Source organism: Giraffa tippelskirchi, chromosome 2 (genome assembly GCF_054371585.1).
Source record: "Giraffa tippelskirchi isolate mGirTip1 chromosome 2, T2T-mGirTip1v1.2.pri, whole genome shotgun sequence".
NCBI lineage: Eukaryota > Metazoa > Chordata > Mammalia > Artiodactyla > Giraffidae > Giraffa > Giraffa tippelskirchi.
The window spans coordinates 68,370,923-68,391,190 of record NC_137276.1 but is presented as its reverse complement, the minus strand read 5'-3'; the positions used below and the strand labels follow the sequence as shown (position 1 = coordinate 68,391,190).

General features: G+C 41.8%; 1 protein-coding gene and 1 non-coding gene across 4 annotated transcripts in view; one reads left to right on the top strand and one right to left on the bottom strand.

The window, feature by feature from the left end:
- Positions 1-20,268, bottom strand: part of CTNNA3 (catenin alpha 3) — a 1,864,976-nt gene that overhangs the window by 1,834,017 nt on the left and 10,691 nt on the right. Inside the window, exon 3 of one of the 3 annotated variants that reach the window (XM_081568943.1) lies at positions 1,792-1,854. The exons of the other annotated variants lie outside the window; for them this stretch is intronic. Within the exon in view, the coding sequence (XP_081425069.1) occupies positions 1,792-1,807 (16 nt within the window). The 5' untranslated portion in view covers positions 1,808-1,854. The remainder of the gene's footprint in view (positions 1-1,791; positions 1,855-20,268) is intronic. 3 annotated transcript variants of the gene reach the window in all.
- Positions 653-734, top strand: TRNAS-UGA (transfer RNA serine (anticodon UGA)). The gene has a single exon. It is a non-coding gene; the product is annotated as a tRNA-Ser (tRNA).

Here is a 20,268-nt window from a genome sequence, read left to right as displayed (position 1 = left end):
CAGAATTTTGTTCTCGAAACACCTCCAAGTCACCCCGTCAACTGAGAAAACTGAGGCCACACTCGGGCACATTTTCTTCCAGAAGGGCTCAGCAACGAAGGGGTCAATGGGGAGAGAATGAAAGACGATTGCGTGGGCAAGAGCCTGGAAGAGGCGAGCCCCGGGGCAGCTGCGGAGGGCTCATGCCTTTCCTCATTCCTCCTAGCCATTCCGCAAAAAAGAGGAGCGCTCAACGCGATCACCGTGGTCAAAGCAGTCCAAGATGCAGAACTTTTCCAGGGCGCGGGCGCGCAACACTGAAGGAGAGAGTTATTTGTTTCAAATCTCTCTGTGTGACCCAATGAGGAAGCGGGAGGGCAAACAGCAGGTCTGAGACCAGAAGCTAAGCAGGGTGGCGATTTTCGATTTTCCAAGCGCACGAAAGGGAAGGATTTCTAAGATCTGCCCTTAAAGGCGTTTACTTAAACTACTTAAGGGAGATTTTATTATTTCTTCGCGTTAACGAGGTAGCGTCCTGCAACTCGAGCAGTAAGCCCCGGCCGCCTCTCACAGCAGACCTCGGGAAGATTGTAGGCCCCGCCCACTAGCGTGTCTGGTGCGCATGTGCTCAGTTTTAACACTAAAGTGTCTCCGCCTTCCCATTCTCGCCGTGGCAGCGATGGCCGAGTGGTTAAGGCGTTGGACTTGAAATCCAATGGGGTCTCCCCGCGCAGGTTCGAACCCTGCTCGCTGCGGAAGCAGTTGGCTTCGCCCTTTTTTTCACCGATTTCTAATAAATACCATCAAATGATAATCCGCATTCTTCAGCTGAATATCCGATATCTGACGGCTAAATGGTCTGACTACAGAGAAATTAAAGGTGTCAAAGAAAAGCTAGTGTCAATGCTGTGAACATGCCGCTGTTCACACTGATGAAAATAGTCTTCCTTTATCCTTAACTGCAAGCTAATCTTTCAGAAACTTGTTCCTCCTTCGGAGAATAAAAATAAAATGAAGATAAATATTGGTGAGAATTTTCATGTTATCATAGCCTGAACAAGCTATCATCTCATTAAAACTGATGGCAAATCTAATACTATCTCTTCTTCCATCCCAGAATCACCTTCACCTCACATCTAAAAGTGGTGTGAAATACAAACTTCTAAAAGTTCAACTTCTAAAGTAGAATAGGTAGATCTGCACGATGGAAAGCTGCATGTAGCCACTAAAATGATATTACAGACATGGGAAGACTTTCCCAATATATTTCCAAATGCAAAAAGTTGGACAGGTGGAAAGTCAATATATATTATTATCACATTTTTGTTAAACAATTCATTTATAGAGTCATTCATGTGGCAAGAATGGCAGAAAAAAAGAATGAATGGGGGCTGGAAAGAAAGAACCAAAATGATATTATCTCTGGATGGTGGAATTTGGGGGGATTTTAATTTTAATTTTCCTAACAAATAGTTTTTTGTTTAACATAGTTTTCTAAAATGTGTGTATTTATCCAGTTTTTTTTTTTTTAATAATAAAAGGACCAACTCTAGCAGCTTAAACACATAAGTGATTTGTCTCAAGAAATCTGGGTACAGTTAATTCTCCAATGTAACATTGGAACAATGCTCTTTCCAGCTTTATTTGCTGCTATTTTTATTCTATTTTATTTTTTGTCCACATGGCACATGGGGGATCTTAGCTCTCCAACCCGGGGAACCATGCCCCCTGCCTTGGAAGGACCAGTCTTAACTAGTGGACTGCCAAGGAAGTCCCCCTGCTCTGCCATTCTTAATGCACAGGCCTCATTACCAGCATGTTGTCTCATTGTCCTAAGATGATTGCCAGACCTCCAGACCTCACATCTGTATTCAGCTAGAAAGCAAAGAGACAAAAACCCTGGTTATATCTCATTTCCTTGAACTGTGTACCATGACTACCACTCAGTTCAGTTCAGTTCAGTCGCTCAGTCGTGTCCAACTCCCACTAGCTACAAGGAATTCTAATGAAAAAAGTGTTTCAAGCTGAGTGTATTGCTACCCAATTCAAAATTAGAATTTCATTGATAAGGAAGAAAAATGGATGGATACGGAGTGGGCAATCAACCGTATCTGCCACACTATTCTAACAGGAAAGTCAAAATTTCTAGGCATAAGACCTTCAAAATAAGTCCCCTATCTGCCTCCCCAGCCTTCCCATCCTTCTCTTCCATCTCCTTTTGAGTTATTAGAAGGCTTCCCAGCCCTGTTTGATGGCTCTTGTCTTTGAACCTTTTCACTTGTTCACATACAATTGCCTTCCTAATTAGAGGACTTGCTCTCTTTTTTAATACAGATGGAAGACTACAATTTATCCTCACTCCCCCTTCCCTCTATCACAGAAGCTGTAACAGCCACATGTTTGCTTCCAAGTATCTCTTGCAGGGAGGCAGCATGTGACCTAGGCCCAACCAATCAGGTGTGCCCACTACCCCCAACTTTCAGTCAGAACTATTAATGCCAAGAAGCAGGGAGGGTAAGGATCCACCCTGTTGGTGAGCAGAGGCCACACTTTCAGCTGCGGAGATTGCTCAGAGCAGCAGCACCAAGGTTACAAATGCAGTTTACAGTCAGTCCTTCAGCAGCAGCAACAGTAGTGTCGTCATTCCACATTGATCTTGGACTTTGTCTAGCTTAACTTACTCCTGTCCCATTTTCCAAAAGTGGCTTTGCAGCCCTCCTGGCAATTCTATGAACTATTTGATTTCCTTCCAGTAAGTATTCTGCTTAAATCAGGCCCAGTCAATTTCTTTTCTTCCAAACACCAGATATAGCTTCCCTCTTCACCTCACCATTACCTGCTGGGAAAACTCATGTTCTTTCTTCAAGTGTCACCTTCTGGGTAAAGCATTCCTGCAATTTCCAGATTTGACCCTAGAGGCCCCATTTTTATTCTTTTATTCTTGCTACTTATTATAGCAAATCTCACATTGAACTATTTCTGCCCGTTTGCCTCTCTTCCCACTAAACGGTAAATTTCGGGCAAATGTAAAAAGGGATCGTGTCTCATCTTTGTATCCCTGACTAGCACAGAAAAAGTACTCTATAAATCTTTAATAAAGGAATGAATAAATATATGAATCAACACACAAGTCCACAGGCCACCCCCAGAATACCCTGAAAAAAATGGCAGGGAGGAAGCAAACTTGTTATCTTCCTTTTGAAGACCGCTTATCTTTGCCTCAGGCTTCCCAGGTGGTACAGTGGTAAAGAATCCGCCTCCCAATGCAGGTTTCCGAGTTGGGAAGATCCTCTGGAGGAGGGAATGGCAACCCACTCCAGTATCCTTGCCTGGAAAATCCTGTGCACAGGGAAGCCTGGTGCGCTACAGTCCATAGTGTAACAAAGAGTCAGATACAACTGAGCGACTTACACACTTTGCCTTAGCATGAACGTGAGTTAATTTAATATATAATATCCTCCTCCCTTCCTTACCTTTCTTTTTCCTTCCCTACCTTTCCATTTCCTTCCTTTTCCTTATTGTTTCCTTGCCATCTTTTTATTTTTCTTCTGTTCCCTTGTCTTGTAGCACTGAAAGAACCGACTGAACCAGGAGGCAAGTGCATACAGACCTCCATCTCTCTGGGCAACCTCCATGCCCATCTCCCTAAGAGCGGTTCACTTTCACCCTGGCCTCCATGTAACCTGAATGTCATCTCTCTCTGTGGGGAGCAAAGGAAAATCCACAGAAGATTTTAGAGGAGATGTGGAAGTGGTTCTGTAGCACACTCCTCAGAGGACACAACCTCAACTTCTCCTTCTCCTTCCACCTTTCTCTTCATCCAAGTCCCCCAGCGCCTTCACTCTCCTGTGCATCCCTGAAGCCTACAATTTCCAACCCAGCTTCATATGGTGAATGACCTTGAGGATTTTCCCTCAAGATCCCAGCTCTTTCACTCTTTTATAATACAGAGTAATTAAGTGTCATCCCTGTGCATTGGCATCAGTGTGCCCAACAACCAAAGAGCCCCCTGAGAAGGAAGAGGAAGTTATACATATGATACCAAAGTCTCCTTACCCTACCTCAGATATTTCTCTATCCACTTCTATTAATACAAAGTAAATCCTTACAAAAATAAATAAATAAACCTTCAACTTCCCAGAGTTCAAAAAGTTTTCAGTGTAGATAAACTGAAGAGAATTTTTTGTAAATTGTAATCAATTGATCTGTAAGCAAATACTGAACTCTTAACCATCCCTCCCCTTCCAAATCCAGGTCGTTCTCCATCTGTGCTTCCAGTTTGCGGCATCTCGACCCACTGAGCAGGACATACCCACTTGGAATTATCCTGATACTTCCTATGCCCCACCTCATCTATCCACCCCAAGTGACACTGAGGTTACCCCTAAATATGCTCAGAATACACTCTCTTCCAAATCTACCACCATCACCCAGTCTAAATCAAATCACCTCTCAAGCTGATTACTTCTCAGCCTCCTGTCTCCCCCATCTACTCTTCCTCCCCTTTAATCTACTGTCCATAAAATAAAATTCAAAAATTTAATATACTGGGAATTACCAGTATATTACTGATGGTTATGACTCAGTGCTTTCACTGCTGTGGACCCGGGTTCAATCCCTGGTAGGGGAACTAAGATCCAGCAAGCCACGTGGCACAGCCAAAAAAAAATTTAATGCACATTTGGTCTAATAACTCTCCTCTGAAGACCTTTCTTGAGATTCCCAAGTGCTCTTACAATAAAGACTAAACTCCCTACAATGACCCCTTAGCTCCCCATGATCCTGCCAGCATACCAACTGGGCTTCTCCCACTCATTCTCTGGCAAGATGCACTGTCCTTTCCTTTAGTTTCTTGAAGAGATTACACTCTTTCCCACCTTAGGAATTTTATGTATGTTCCAATGTAATCCTCCCATCAAATTAGGTCACCTTCTTATGTGATTTCATACCATTTGATTCTTTTTCTTCACAACACTTACTGTACTATATGATACATTAGTATGAATATTTGCTTAATTTCTCCCTGCATGTGAACATATAGTGTGGGATATATATGTGTGTTTAACCACTGAAACTCCTTATCTGGTCCTTAGTGAGCCCTCAATAAATAATTTTGCTGAATGACTTTTGTGGTTGAGAAGATCAGCGAGCACAAGGTCTCAAAATGGGACTTCTCTGGTTGCCCAGTGGTTGGGAATCCACTTTGCAATTGTGGGACAAGGGTTTGATCTTGGGTGAGGAACTAAGTTCCCACACACCTCAAAGCAACTAAGTCCATAGCAGAAGGATCCTGCATGAGGCAACAGAGATCCCCCTATGCTGCGACTAAGAACTGATGCAACCAAATAAAATTTTTTTAAAGGTTTCAGAATACCTGAAACAGTGGGAGATAAGAGTCTCTAATGAGGGTGGGTATACTCTGCTTTCCTTCAACTTTCAGGGATAAATAAAAACTGTACCTCAGGGACTTCCCTGGTAGCTCAGTGTAAAGAATTTGCCTGCCAGTGCACAGGACACAGCTTTGATCCCTGGTGCAGGAAGATCCCTCATGCCGCGGAGCAACTAAACCCATGCACCACGACTACTGAGCCTGTGCTCTAGAGCCCAGGAGCCACAACTACTGAAGCCCTCAAGCTCTAGAGCTTCTGCTCTTCTATAAGAGAAGCCACTGCAATGAGAAGCCCGCACACCACAATGAAGACCCAGCACAGCCAAGAATAAATATAAATAAATGAAAACTTTTTAAAAAATTACGCCTGAATAGATTTGTGTCCTGACTCCATAGATCAGCAAGAGTATTGCAGCTGAACCACCTGATGTATTGCAGCACTCTTTAGTATGATTTATGAAGCTGTTATTTTGTTTTAACACATCATGTTTATTATAAAGGAGTTTCATCCCCAGTGGTTTCATTAATGGAAACCTACCCTGGGGTGTGTAGTGTGGCTGGGGAAAAGCGATTCAGAGATAGGGCTGGCCCAGAACACATGTAAGACTTATATTCCAAGTCCCCTCTGGCCCTGACAAACTCCCCATGCCCACCTTTGAAGGCATCACTCCCCAAGGTGCCCACATCCTCAAGAACATCTGGTCTTATGCCTTTTCTAAATTCAAGAGCACAAACAACTAACAATGATGCCTAAATCATAGCCCCTGCAGGGGCTAGAGAGATAGAACCTCTGACACTGGAATTTATAGATAAAACAGATGACTTGTTCTATCTGAAGCAATGATGGAGAGAACTTAGAGCTTTCAGATCTTGTTTTAATCACTAGTTTCCTTCCCAACATACATGAAGTTAATCAGACAAGCTCACTCAGGCTGGTAGACTGGATGCCACAGGAAACTGGTTATTTCTTTTTCCTTCTCATTTTCCATCACTTCTACTCATCAGTCCTAGGCCTGGGGGACACTCTTTCATGAGTTGAATTCCGAGGCCTAAAGAGTGCATGGGAGGGACTTAGGTTTACCTTAGCTGCTTTGTCTGGTACTGGGCTGCCAGGGGAAGCATGAGTGAACAAGGCCAGGTATCTCTAGGCCAATCAGAAGACACTAGTGACAGAGAACATGGCCCATGGGCCTCATGCTCTTGATGCTCTTTGATGCTTGAGGTCAGGGATGGAAAAGAGTCAGGAATTGCTCTGCTCCTCACGGAGGTGCTGAGGCAGGGCACAGTCCTAGCCTGGTCAGCTCATCAATACCAGGTCCCACTCCAGAGATCTCAGAACCCTTTGTTCTTTCGTATCACATTCATTCCCAAACACTTTGGGGGGATATGTTTCCCTCCCAAACATAGTCATTTGAGACAAATTCAAATTATTTGTCCAGAGAGGCAATTTTTTACATATTTCACCTGACACCACATTTCATTCTAAGAGATAAGTATATAAAGTGTCCATATAAAAGGTATTTATCTTCCAGATGTTAAGACACATGCATCAGTGGAGAAAGACTGTTAATGTTCTGATATCATATATATTGGGACATTGGAGCACAGAAATGCCATACTTCTTTTTGGTACACATTTGTAGTGCAGAGATCAGCAAAGTTTTACTGTAAAAGATCAGCTAGTAGACACTTTCAGCTTTACAGGCCATGTGGTTTCTGTTGCAACTACTCAGCTCTGTCTTTGTAACATGAAAGAAGACATAAACAAATAAGTTCCAATAAAACTTTATTTACACAAGCAGGCAGCAGTGAGAGGGTAACAGGTAGGAAGGCCAGAGGTCCCCAAGCAGCAAGAAGAAATAAACTGCAAGTGGCAGACATTTTTTTCCTTCCCTACACAAAATTAAAGAGTGCCGAACTCTTTGGGACCCCATCGACTGTAGCCCACCAGGCTCCTCTGCTCATGGGACTTTCCAGGCAAGGATACTGGAGTGGTTTGCCATTTCCCTCTCCAGAGGATCTTCCCAACCCAGGGATCAAACCTGGGTCTCCTGTACTGCAGGTAGATTCTTCACCAACTGAGCTACCAGGGAAGCCCTAATGGCTTTCTAACAGGCATAAAACACCTTGCTAAAAACTAGCAAGGGAACACTCTTTCTGTCCCCTTCTGATGTCTATGTCAGAAGCTTTCCCTATCTCTATCATACTTCAATAAAACTTTGCTACACAAAAAGTTCCAAGTAGTCAAGCCTCGTCTCTGACCCCAGATCAAAATCCTCTCCTCTGGAGGTCACCAATCCTGGCATAACACATGGCTTGCAGCAGCAACCTTTCAGCAGGCTCGGTTGGCCCACAGGTTGGAGTTCACAATCCCCGCTCTAGAGGACTCTCCCCAGTATAATTAAAAAAAAAAAATAATAAAGTCTTTCCAAGTTATAATTGTTACAATACAATTGATTGGGACATCGTTAAGAGGCTGTTAACATTTCACTTATGGTTTCACATTTATATTAATACACACCTATGAAATCCTACAATTTCCATTAATATAAACATATCTGGCTCAGTGGTAAAGAATCCACCTGCCAATGCAGGATACACAGGTTCAATCCCTGGATTGGGAAGATCCCCTGGAGAAGGAAATGGGAATCCACTCCAGAATTCTTGCCTGGGAAATCCTATGGACAGAGGAGCCTGGCAGGCTATAGTCCATGGGGTCGCAAGAGTCAGACATGACCTAGCGAGTAAACAACAGCAAGAAAAGATATCAAGAAAAGACATCAGTAATACATACATGAGACAAAATTGGGAGTAAACGTTTTCTAAGATCATTCCATCTCAATACATCAATATGAATAAATCTCAATACATCTGGAGTTCTTTCCTGTACATCATGCTTGTCAGCTCCGCTTAGCAGACTGATGGGGTGCAGACCATGGAAATATCTGCTTATTTTCTTCTCTTTCTGCATTTTGCCATGTAGGCCTCTGCTCTGAAATAAGAAGGTATTGGGTCTGCTGTTGTAAACAAAGCCATTCAGCCTTTGAGCATCTTAAGGTGCGGTTTGAATTCATGTTTGCGAGGTTATTTGCAAAGTACCCTGAGCAAGCAGGAAGAAGAGGGACTTTGAAGTCAGAGCAACCAGGCTTCAAATCCAGGCTCCTTTCCTTTCTTGCTGTGTAACTTTGGGCAGCTTACTTAACCTTTCTCAGCCTTAGTTTCCTTATCTACTAAGAGGCAATAATTATTACTTCTACTTTGTGGCATGGTCAGAGTCATTTTCTGAACTCGAACCATCGGCCTGGCACTGTGATAAGTGCTTTATATACATTGTCTCATTTAACTCTTGAAACAGGTCACAGCTAGTTTACCAGTGAGGAACTGAGTGTGGGATCACATGCTGTTATGTCCTTCCCCTTTTCCCAGAGCTCGTCCCTCATAACAGTGTCTAGGACCAACTCGAAGGAGCCACTGGATAGGGATGAAAGAGGTCTTTCAATTTATGTTGCCGGGGTGAAATTTTCTTTGTTCTGTTGTCTCTCTCAGCTGGATAAATTAGGGAACAAGTTCCCAGGGAGTTGATAGGTAAAGCTGCCCAGGCTCTGGCGAGGATGTGTTTGAGACTAGGTGAGGCCTTCTCTAACAAGCTAGCAGCTCCTTTGAGATTCTCTTATGTGGGCTTTTTTCCCCTGATGCCATTAACACTTCATTATTGGTTTCAAAATATAACTTCCCAGCCTGTGTTACATTCTTCCTTCCAACTCCAGTCCACTCCAATTGTTTTTTTGTTTTTTAGTTTTTTAATTGACTGCAGTGGGTCTTAGTTGCAGCACACAAACTCTTAGCTTCAGCATCTGAGATCTAGTTCCCTGACTGGGGTTGAACCCAGGCCCCCTGCATTGGGAATGCACAGTCTTAGCCATGGGACCACCAGAGAAGTCCCTGCCACAACTTTTTAAATGTATGTATCAACTGCATGATATATGTCTTGACCTCTGGATGTGAGATGACCTATCTCTGGGAAGGAAAAATCTGATTTGGAGGACCCTCTCTCCTGCATCCTCTGGACCTGGTAAGTCTGTCTGGCCACCACCATTGCCTCTTCTTAGACAATGATCTGAACCACCAATCTCCCCAATGGATCCCCTTGGCAGGCAGAGTAAAGGCAAACTCCCTAGCTTAGGAGTCCTAGCAAAGGCCCCTCAAAATTTGGCCCTGACATCTTTATGACCTTCTTTCAAAGTACTCCCCAACATGATGCTGGAAGAGTTAATCTGACTTACAACATCTCCCACAGAACAGATTTAGCAATTTCTCACACACTGGCACTCTTGGCTCTCCTTAATGGCTGATTTGGAATATACACACCCAGCAACATGCACATACACACACATACACACACACTACCCCATACACACAGATTTGAGGCTCTACACATAAGTAAGTTTTAAAAATGTCATGTAAGCAAAATTCAATTTATGTTCTTCCTTATCTGTCCCATGTTCAAGAAATATTCCAGAAAAGCCAATAAGAATATCAAGTATTATATATCAGGGACAGCCAAGAATTGAAACACCAGGAATCCTATTATATAGCAAGACAAAGTGAAGATTTTTTTTTAAATTAAATTATGTTGACTTGCTTATCAAATAGGCAATATATTCTTATAGATCAAAATCATAGTGGTTCCCTCCCACCCCTGGCGTCCTGCCACCAGCATTGCCTTCCTGGACCACCAGTTATCAGTTTCTCATTTTTTCTTTCGGCACCTTGTTTATGCACACACAAGAATATACATATTTTTTAAATAAATGTTAGCATCCTATACAAAGTGTTCTGAACCTTCTTTGGCTATTGAAAAGAACCTTGTGAACATCTTTCTATATAAAGAGCTTTCTCATTAAAAATGGTCTCTGCTAACTCACATACCATCTGCAGGTAGAGCTCAATGCCTCAGAATGAATGGACCCAAATTTATTTAACCAAATCCTTGTTGACGATCTTTCAAGTTTTCCAATCTTTTGATTTTACCAAAAAAAAAAAAAAAAAAAAAAGATGCTTAAAAGAAAATCTTGTGTGTGTATATATATATATGACATTTTCTAAAGCAAGAAGCTTAATCTCAGTTACCCATTTTCATGTACAATTGGGAGAAAGTGGTCAGCCCTAACAAGAATTCGCTACAAGAAATCAAACAGTTCTAAAAGCATAGTCAAACCTCAATAAAGCTGAAAAATAAATAAAATAAAAAGGTATAGTCTACACAAATAACCTAGAAAGAAAAGGGAAGCCTCCACTCATAATCTATTTCATTGCCAGGGGAAAGGGAAGGTCAGAAGTAAAAGTACTCATTTACCTTTTGACATCTCAAGTGAGTTAATTTCCGTTTCCCTTCTCTTCCTCCTGTTTCCCCTCCCTGCTGCTTAGCTCCATATTCTATCCAGTAGCTAGTGGGCTTCCTGGAATTTTTATTAACAATTGAAGATGCTCCAGGAATCATTTCTGTGACCATAGCCAATGCCCTCTGGGTATAGTGCTCACTGCCTCTGGCTCATAAAAAAGACAGCAAAGGCTGATGTTACAAATAATGCAGGTCTGGAACTTTCCCTGAAGAATGACAATGATTATTTGTAAGGCAAGGGAGTGATGGGAGGTCCTCAAGACCCACTCTCAGTTCCTGCTTCTGTTTTCAGGGGTGAGATGTATGACTTGATGAATTTTTTCAGTACCTATATTAATATCATGCCACAGTCCCAACTCCTTTGCAAGACTGACTTGAGCGTGCATTCATTGCAGAAACAAATTTATTTCTTAAATGCAGGCAAAGAGGCACAGAGACACTCTTATCTATTGCTTTTCCTGTTCTTGTTTTTGCCATGAAAATTAGCTAATATATGGTTCAAATCTACTTGTAACAATTTGATTTTGCCTTACATTCATCCAGGCTTGAAAAATGACCAGAGGTCAGGGAGATTGATGCTTCCTGGCCACTCGTTTCTAACATGTATTAATACACCAGCAGCACCAGAACCAACTTTGAGTAAATTATTCTTTGTTTTTACCCCCAATGCTTTTTAAACTTCATTAAAATAGAAACCCCTAAACATTTTTCTTGATTGTCTCTATGAAACACCCAGACTGCTGACGACTAGGCTGTATCTTCATATTTTCAATTTTTTAATTTTCTGGCCACACCACACATCACGTGGGATCCTAGTTCCCAGATGAGGGATTCCAAAGCCCCCTTCTTTGGAAGCAGAGTCTTAATCACTGGACCATCAGGGAAGTTCCCATATTTCAATATCTTAGCTGCTCTTTTTTATTATCTATTACTATTACAACAGCATTCCCATTGAGGGGAATGTTTGACTATTGAGGGAATAGGAGAGATCTTCATTGGTCAAAAACCAAAATTCAATTGAGTAAACTTGAAGATCTAATTGGCTTTCTTCAATAATTCTTGAATCAGGCAGTGACCCAACCAGTAAATAGAGAAGCTCTGAAGGGCTGTACAAAATGGAAGGTTTTTATAGGCAGAATGAGGGTGAGGCAAGAAGGTATTAGCAAAAGAAAGGATTATTTTAGGCCAAGCTGACGTCTTTGGGCGAAAGGGAACAGTAGGGGTCTTTGTCACACAGGATTCCTCAATAGGGCTGATGAGGAAATTTCAGATTGACTGTTTAAACGGTCACTTTTCTAGTAGGTGTTGAAACTGCAACTAAATCTTGCTATTTGGGGGACAAATGATTCATTTGGGGCCTCTTTTTTTAAACACTTTTTTTAAGGTAATCTCCCTTTTTAAAAATATGTATTTGTATATTTATTTGGTTTCACAAGGTTTTATCTGCAGCACATGGGCTCTTCAATCTTTGCAGCACGCAGGATCTTTAGTTGAGACACATGGAATCTAGTTCCCTGAGGAGGGATTGAACCTGGACCCCCAGCATTGGGGGGGCAGAGTCTTAGCCACTGGGCCACCAGGGAAGTCCCTTAACACATCTTTCTGCTAAAGCCCACCACACAGCTATATCATTTCCAATTATGACTCTTCGGCAATCAAGTTCTGGTGGGCATTATATTTGAAAAAAAAAAGTATCAAAATGTTTATATCTGTTCTAAAATGTAGGTTTTATTATTCAGGTATGGTAAGAACAACAGAGATTATCATTGAAAAGACAATTTGTTATTCACAATATTGACTGAAAAAAAATGCACAGAGTGAGGGTTGTGAGTTAAGTCTTACTGAGGGCAATAGCCCAGGAGAGAGTTCTCAGGAATTGCTCCAAAGTGGTTGGGGGAAGGTCAGTACTCTATTTGATTTTAGTGAAGGGAGATAAGTACAGACAAACACACATATAAGCAGAAGGTTGCTGCTAGTCATGAGGAGGGGATGTCTCTGTTAATTATTTTAGCGCTTTTCTAAATATGAGACGATTCAAAAAATTGGACTCATAAAATTTCCTGAAAATATTTAACTATCCAAAACCTGTTCTGCCAGTTTATCCCAGAACACTGAGTGCCTCATTCCTGATCTCTACCCTGAACTTCTTTTGGGGTGTGTTAAAGGTCAGTGACTGAAGTAGCCCAACCTAACCCTTATAGAGGCAGATGTTGTTGTTGCTGTTAAGTCACTAAGTGAAAAGTGAAAGTGAAGTCGCTGAGTCATGTCCGACTCTGCGACTCCGTGGACTGCAGCCTACCAGGCTCTTCTGTCCATGGGATTCTCCAGGCAAGAATACTGGAGTGGCTTGCCATTTCCTTCTCCAGGGGATCTTCCCAACCCAGGGATCAAACCCAGGTCTCCCACACTGTAGGCAGATGCTTTAACCTCTGAGCCACCAGGGAAGCCCAAGTCACTAAGTCGTGTCCAACTCTTTGTGACCCCATGAACTGTAGCCCACCATGCTCCTCTGTCCATGGAATTCTCTAGGCAAGAATACTGGAGTGGGTTGCCATTTCCTCCACCAGGGGATCTTCCCGATCCAGGAATCAAACCCATGTGTCCTGCATTTTATACATTGGCAGGTGGCTTCTTTACCACTGAGCTACCAGAGAAGCCTACAGAGGCAGATGGCAAGTGACAATTTTTAGCTGGCAACAGTTACCAAAGGGAGGGATCATGCCAAGCCATGTGGGTTGGGGGTGAGGCAATGCTGGAAAGCCCTGGGTCTGTCCAGAAGTAGAGGAAGCAAGGGGGAAAGGTGGGCGAGAGGCTCTATTTTGGTTTCTGTGAGGAGCTGGGAAGACAGGGCAAATAGGTTTAGGATTGGCTAGTTTGAATGATTTCAGCAGGCTGTTGGGTACTTAAGGGTTGTTCCTGGTTGTCTGGTATCTGGCCCTGGAGTGATCAAGATAGAGCAATAGTGGCCCACAGGTGGCGGAGGTACAGACTTAGGATTGGTTCACTTGCATATAAAAGGTATGCTTGCAGCTGAGATGTTCAACCAGGAACTGGTTGCCCTGGGAGGGACAGTCTCTCCAGGGTTAGGAAGGCCCCAGACATCAAAGCACCAAAAATATAGAAAGTGAAAGGGCATGATTAATAGAGTAGCAGTAAGTATCTCAGCAAGAAACTGAAAGCACACTCAATTTAGGGCAATTCTATATGGGCTTAGTAAGAAAAGACTATTTTCGAAGGTTATGGAGAGGGTACAGAAAACTCACAAGGGACAGGAAAGTGGTGCAAACAAGGAATGTCCCTTGCCATCTAGTTCTTCAAGGATTACTGTCACTGACCTACAGTACACCCTAAAAGGAATTCAGGACTAAGAACAAGCTGAGGCATTCTGTGCTTTAGGGAAACAGGCCCTGAGATAGTAATATGAACCCAGATTTTTGCATCTTCCCACACTTAGAAAAGCACAAAAATAATTAACTGAGATACCTCCTCCCTCCCCGTGGCCAGCAGCAACTGTCTATTGAGATGTGTGCTGGGCCGCACCTACTCCTTAGTCAAAATCACGTATATACTCACCTCTCCCCTTACATCCTCAGAGCAGTTCCTCAGAGCTCTCTGAAAGGCGGTCTCCTGGGTTGTAGTCCTTACTGAGTCCCCAGATAAGACTGAAACTTACAGTTTTCTCATTGTGCCTTTTATGAGGAGAGGGAGTGGCCACCAGAACTTAGAAGGGAGTTCTGAGGAGAGGACTGTCCCTGAGGAGTCCACAGGGATCCTGAAGGCAGAGAGCTGAACCTGCTCACTCTTCTACCTCCCTCCACACCCTGGGCCTCCCGATGGTCCAAACGCCTCTAGTCAGTCTCTGTAGCTAGAAACGGAGCAGAGAGTGGGTCCAAAGGGGCAAAAGGAGATAGCAGGACTCTGCTTTACATAAAACTTGGAAAACAGAGAAAATAAAAGTAATTATTCCTAACCAAGCACCTTAACACACCAACTTGATCACAACGGTCTATTTCCTTCCTGTTCTATTTGTGCATAGTTTAATACATAACTGTATTTAAAATTAAATCTGGACTTCCCTAATGGTCCAGTGCCAAGAATCTACTTGCTAGTGCAGGAGGACACAGGTTCAACGTGCCACAACAACTAAAGCCTGTGAACCTAGAACCTGTGCTCCACAACACAAGAAGCCACCGCAACGAGAAGTCCGCACACTGCAACTAGAGGGTAGCCTCTACTTTGGGCAACTAGAGAAAGCTCGTGTGCAGCAACAAAGACCCAGCACAGTCAAAAATATTAACTAAATTAAAATAAATAAAATTTTAAATTAAATCATTGACTATTTCAAACATATAGAGATACACAGGAAATAATACAGCATTCAGTTAAGTTCAGTCACTCGGTCATGTCTGACTCTGTGACCCCATGGACTGCAACATGCCAGGCTTCCCTGTCCATCACCAACTCCAGGAACTTGCTCAAACTCATGTCCATTGAGTCGGTGATGCCATCCAAACATCTCATCCTCTGTCATCCCCTTTTCCTCCTGCCTTCAGTCTTTCACAGCATCAGGGTCTTTTCCAATGAGCCAGTTCTTCACATCAGGTGGCCAGAGTATTGGAACTCCAGCTTCAGCATCAGTCCTTCTGATAAATATTCAGGACTGATCTCCTTTAGGATGTTCTGGTTGGATCTCCTTGCCGTCCAAGGGAGTCTCAAGAGTCTTCTCCAACACCACAGTTCAAAAGCATCAATTCTTTAGCACTCAGTCTTCTTTATGACCCAACTCTCACATCCATACATGACTACTGGAAAAATTGTAGCTTTGACTAGACAGACCTTTGTTGGCAATGTAATGTCTCTGCTTTTTAATATACTGCTTAGGTTAGTCATAGCTTTTCTTCCAAGGAGCAAGCGTCTTTTAATTTCATGGCTGCAGTCACCATCTGCAGTGATTTTGGAGCCCAAGAAAATAAAGTCTCTCACTGTTTCCATTGTTTCCCCATCTATTTGCCATGAAGTGATGGGATCGGATGCCATGATCTTTGTTTTTTTGAATGTTGAATTTTAAGCCAGCTTTTTCACCCTCCTCTTTCACCTTCATCAAGAGGCTCTTTAGTTCTTCTTCACTTTCTGCCATGAGGGTGGTGTCATCTGCGTATCTGAGGTTATTGATATTTCTCCTGGCAATCTTGATTCCAGCTTGTGCTTCATCCAGCCCGGCATTTTGTGTGATGTACTCTGCATATAACTTAAATAAGCAGGGTGACAATATACAGCCTTGACGTACTCCTTTCTCAATTTGGAACCAGTCCATTGTTCCATGTCCGGTTCTGACTGTTGCTTCTAGACCTGCATACAGATTTGTCAGGAGGCAGGTCAGGTGGTCTGGTATTCATGTCTCTTTAAGAATTTTCCACAGCTTGTTGTGATCCACACAGTCAAAGACGTTGGCATAGTCAATAAATCAGAAGTAGATGTTTTTCTGGAACTCTCTTGCTTTTTCGATGATCCAACGGATGTTGGCAATTTGATCTCTGGTTCCTCTGACTTTTCTAAATCCACCTTGAACATCTGGAAGTTCTCGGTTCACGTACTATTGAAGCCTGGCTAGGAGAATATTGAGCATTACTTTGCTAGCATGTGAGATGAATGCAATTGTGCAGTAATTTAAACATTCTTTGGCATTGCCTTTCTTTGGGATGGAATGAAAACTGACCTTTTCCAGTCCTGTGGCCACTACTGAGTTTTCCAAATTTGCTGACATATTGAGTGCAGCACTTTAACACTATCATCTTTTAGGATTTGAAATAGTTCAACTGGGATTCCATCACCTCCACTAGTTTTGTTTTGTAGAGATGCTTCCTAAGGCCCACTTGACTTCACATTTTAGGATGTCTGGCTCTAGGTGAATGATCACACCATCATGGTTATCTGGGTCATGAAAATCTTTTTTGTATAGTTCGTCTGTGTATACTTGCCACCTCTTCTTAATATTTTCTGTTTCTGTCCTTTATTGTGCCTATCTTTGCATGAAGTGTTCCCTTGGTATCTCTAATTTTCTAGAAAAGATCTCTAGTCTTTCCCATTCCATTGTTTTCCTCTATTTCTTTAAATTAACTGCTTAGGAAGGCTTTCTTATCTCTCCTTGCTATTCTTTGGAACTCTGCATTTGGATGCATATATCTTTCCTTTGCTCCTTTGCCTTTAGCTTCTCTTCTTTTCTCAGCTATTTGTATGACCTCCTCAGACAACCATATTGCCTTTTTGCATTTCTTTTCTTGATGATGGTCTTGATCATTGCTTCCTGTATATTGTCACAAACCTCCATCCATATTTCTTCAGGTACTCTGTCTATCAGATCTAATCCTTTGAATCTGTTTGTCACTTCCACTGTATAATCGTAAGGGTTTTGATTTAGGTCATACCTGAATGGTCTAGTGGTTTTCTCTACTTTCTTCAATTTAAGTCTGAATTTGGCAAAAAGGAGTTCATGATTTGAGCCACAGTCAGCTCCCAGTCTTGTTTTTGCTGACTGTATAGAGCTTCTCCATCTTTGGCTGCAAACAATATAATCAGTCTGATTTCAGTATTGACCATATGTGATGTCCACATGTAGAGTCGTCTCTTGTGTTGTTGGAAGAAGGTGTTTGCTATGACCAGTGCATTCTCTTGACAAAACTCTGTTAGTCTTTGCCCTCCTTCACTCTGTACTCCAAGGCCAAACTTGCCTGTTCCTCTAGGTATCTCTTGACTTCCTACTTTTGCATTCCAGTCCCCTGTGATTAAAAGGACATCTTTTTTGGTTGTTAGTTCTAGAAGGTCTTGTAGGTCTTCATAGAACCATTCAACTTCAGCTTCTTCGGCATTAGTGGGTTGGGGCATAGATTTGTATTACTGTGATATTGAATTGTTTGCCTTGGAAATGAACAGAGATCATTCTGTCATTTTTGAGATTGCATCCAAGTACTGCATTTCAGACTCTTTTGTTGACTATGATGGCTACTCCTTTTCTTCTAAGGGATTCTTGCCCACAGTAGTAGATATAAAAGTCATCTGAATTAAATTCTCCCATTCCAGTCCATTTTAGTTCACTGATTCCTAAAATGTCAATGTTCACTCTTGCCATCTCCTGTTTGACCACTTCTAATTTACCTTGATTCATGGACATAATATTCCAGTTTCCTATGCAATATTGCTCTTTACAGCATTGAACTTTATTTTCATCACCAGTCACATCCATAACTGGGTGTTGTCTTTGCTTTGGCTCCATCCCTTCATTATTTCTGGAGTTATTTCTCCACTCTTCTCTAGTAACATATTGGGCACCTACCAACCCGGGGAGTTCATCTTTCAATGTCATACCTTTTTGCCTTTTTATACTGTTTATGGAGTTCTCAAAGCTAGAATACTGAAGTGGTTTGCCATTCCCTTCTCCAGTGGACCACGTTTTGTCAGAACTCTCCACCATGACCCATCCATCATGGGTGGCCCTACACAGCATGACTCATAGTTAGACAAGGCTGTGGTCCATGAGATCAGTTGGATTAGTTTTCTGTGATTGTGGTTTTCACTGTGTCTGCCCTCTGGTGGATAAGGATAAAAGGCTTATAGAAGCTTCCTGATGGGAAAGACTACAGCAATTTAATATAGTATTAAAAAACAAAATTCGACCAAGTAAATTTTAAAGACCTAATTGACTTTATTGAACAATTCATGAATTGGGCAGCAACCCATCTAGCAAAGAGAAAGGCGCTCTGAGAAGCTATGTAAGATGGAAAGTTTTTATAGGCAAAGGGGGGAAGATAAAAGGAAAGACTTATCCTCCTTTGGAGGATGGAAAAGTCTCCTGTGGCAGATGGCCTCACTGGCCTCACCAGAAAATTCCAAACTGAGCAGTTAAAACTACATTCCTGGGAGAGACTGAAACTGCAACTAGGTCAGGTTCTAAGTTTCAGGTTGGTGATGTGGGCTTAGCACACATGACTTCATTTGAGGCCTGTTGCTTCTTTTGTAAGAATAGTATATTTTACATTCTTCATTAAAATTATTTCATAAGGTTTTTGCTCTCCTCTGCCTTCATAATCATGATTTTTAATGTTTCTGTAATAAACTAAACAGTAGCTGCATCAAATTTAATGAAGCAATGATACACTGTGGCTGCTTCCTTTTTTAATTTTTGCTAAACAGCAATGTTAAATAATGTACATCCCTGTGATAGAAGTTTTTTTTTCCATATTTTATTTTATTTCTTTAGGATCTACATCTCCAAGAATGAGAATATTGAAGCTAAGGATATGAACATCTTTGTGGCTGCAAATACATAGTCCTAAATTACATTGCTAAAGAGTTGTGCCAATTTCTAGTGCTACCAGTAATGCATAAGAAAGCTGAGATCATAAAATCCTTATCTACATTGAATATTATCACTTGCAACTTTTTTTTGCTGATTTAACAGGTGGCATGCTACTCATCTTTTATTAATCTGCTTTTCTTTGATTACTATTACAGTTGCTATATTTTACTGTATATTTGTTTACTAAGTTGTACTTGCTGCTGTTTCTGACTTTATACTGAATCAGCTACCAGTCCCTAAAACTGCTGCTGAAATTGACTCTTGGAGGAACCCTCACTGAAAACAATTGAGTGTCATGGTGATAAGATAGTAATTTCAAAGGAAAGAGGCTAATGAATTTCAAGTTAAGGGTTTGTGGTCTTAACATCTGCTTTTCTGGGAAGTTTATTACTAACTCTATTGGATTACAAGATACATCCACCTCTCCCCTAGTACCCTTCTTGCCCCTTGTTTCACCACTTAAAAGAACTTATGCAAAGCTAAATTCAGTCTGAATGACTGCAGTAGCCAATCATGTTACTTTCTGTTCTTTGTTGGCAATATGATGATCCAGCATCCATCCCAGGAGATACTGGCCTTGACTGACTGATTCTGAGATATATATGGGTCTATCATGGCATAGACCATATTATTATCATCATCAACAATCATCTTCTTCTCTCTTTCCTTACTTCACAGGTTATTTGAAGTAGTATCTTCCTTGACCCACCAGAATCCAGGGCAGTGAAGGGGTTCTTATTATATCAGAGATTCTCAAAAAGTAGAAGAATCACCTATGACGGATTACTAAAATCACGACCCTTGCACCTCACTGTTGGAGATTCAGGTTCAATAGATATGAGGTGACCCCAGGAATCTACACTTTTTTTAAATGATTGAGGAGAGGAGTCTAATGACCAAAAAACACTGGCATGGATCCTTGAGATAGGAAATAAATTTGTATTGAAAATACTCAAGATAGATGCAGAAAAGAGGCTAGGAGTGGGGAGATTGGGCAGTATAGTATAGTCCGTTAAGAGCTCCCTCTGGGCCCATTCTCCAAAATTGTCAACGTGGAGGAAACCGCAAATAAGGCCAGAATTGGGTGGAGAAGGTGGTCAAAGTACAGCCAGAGCAACTTTCAAAATTGCAGGATTGTTTAAGATTT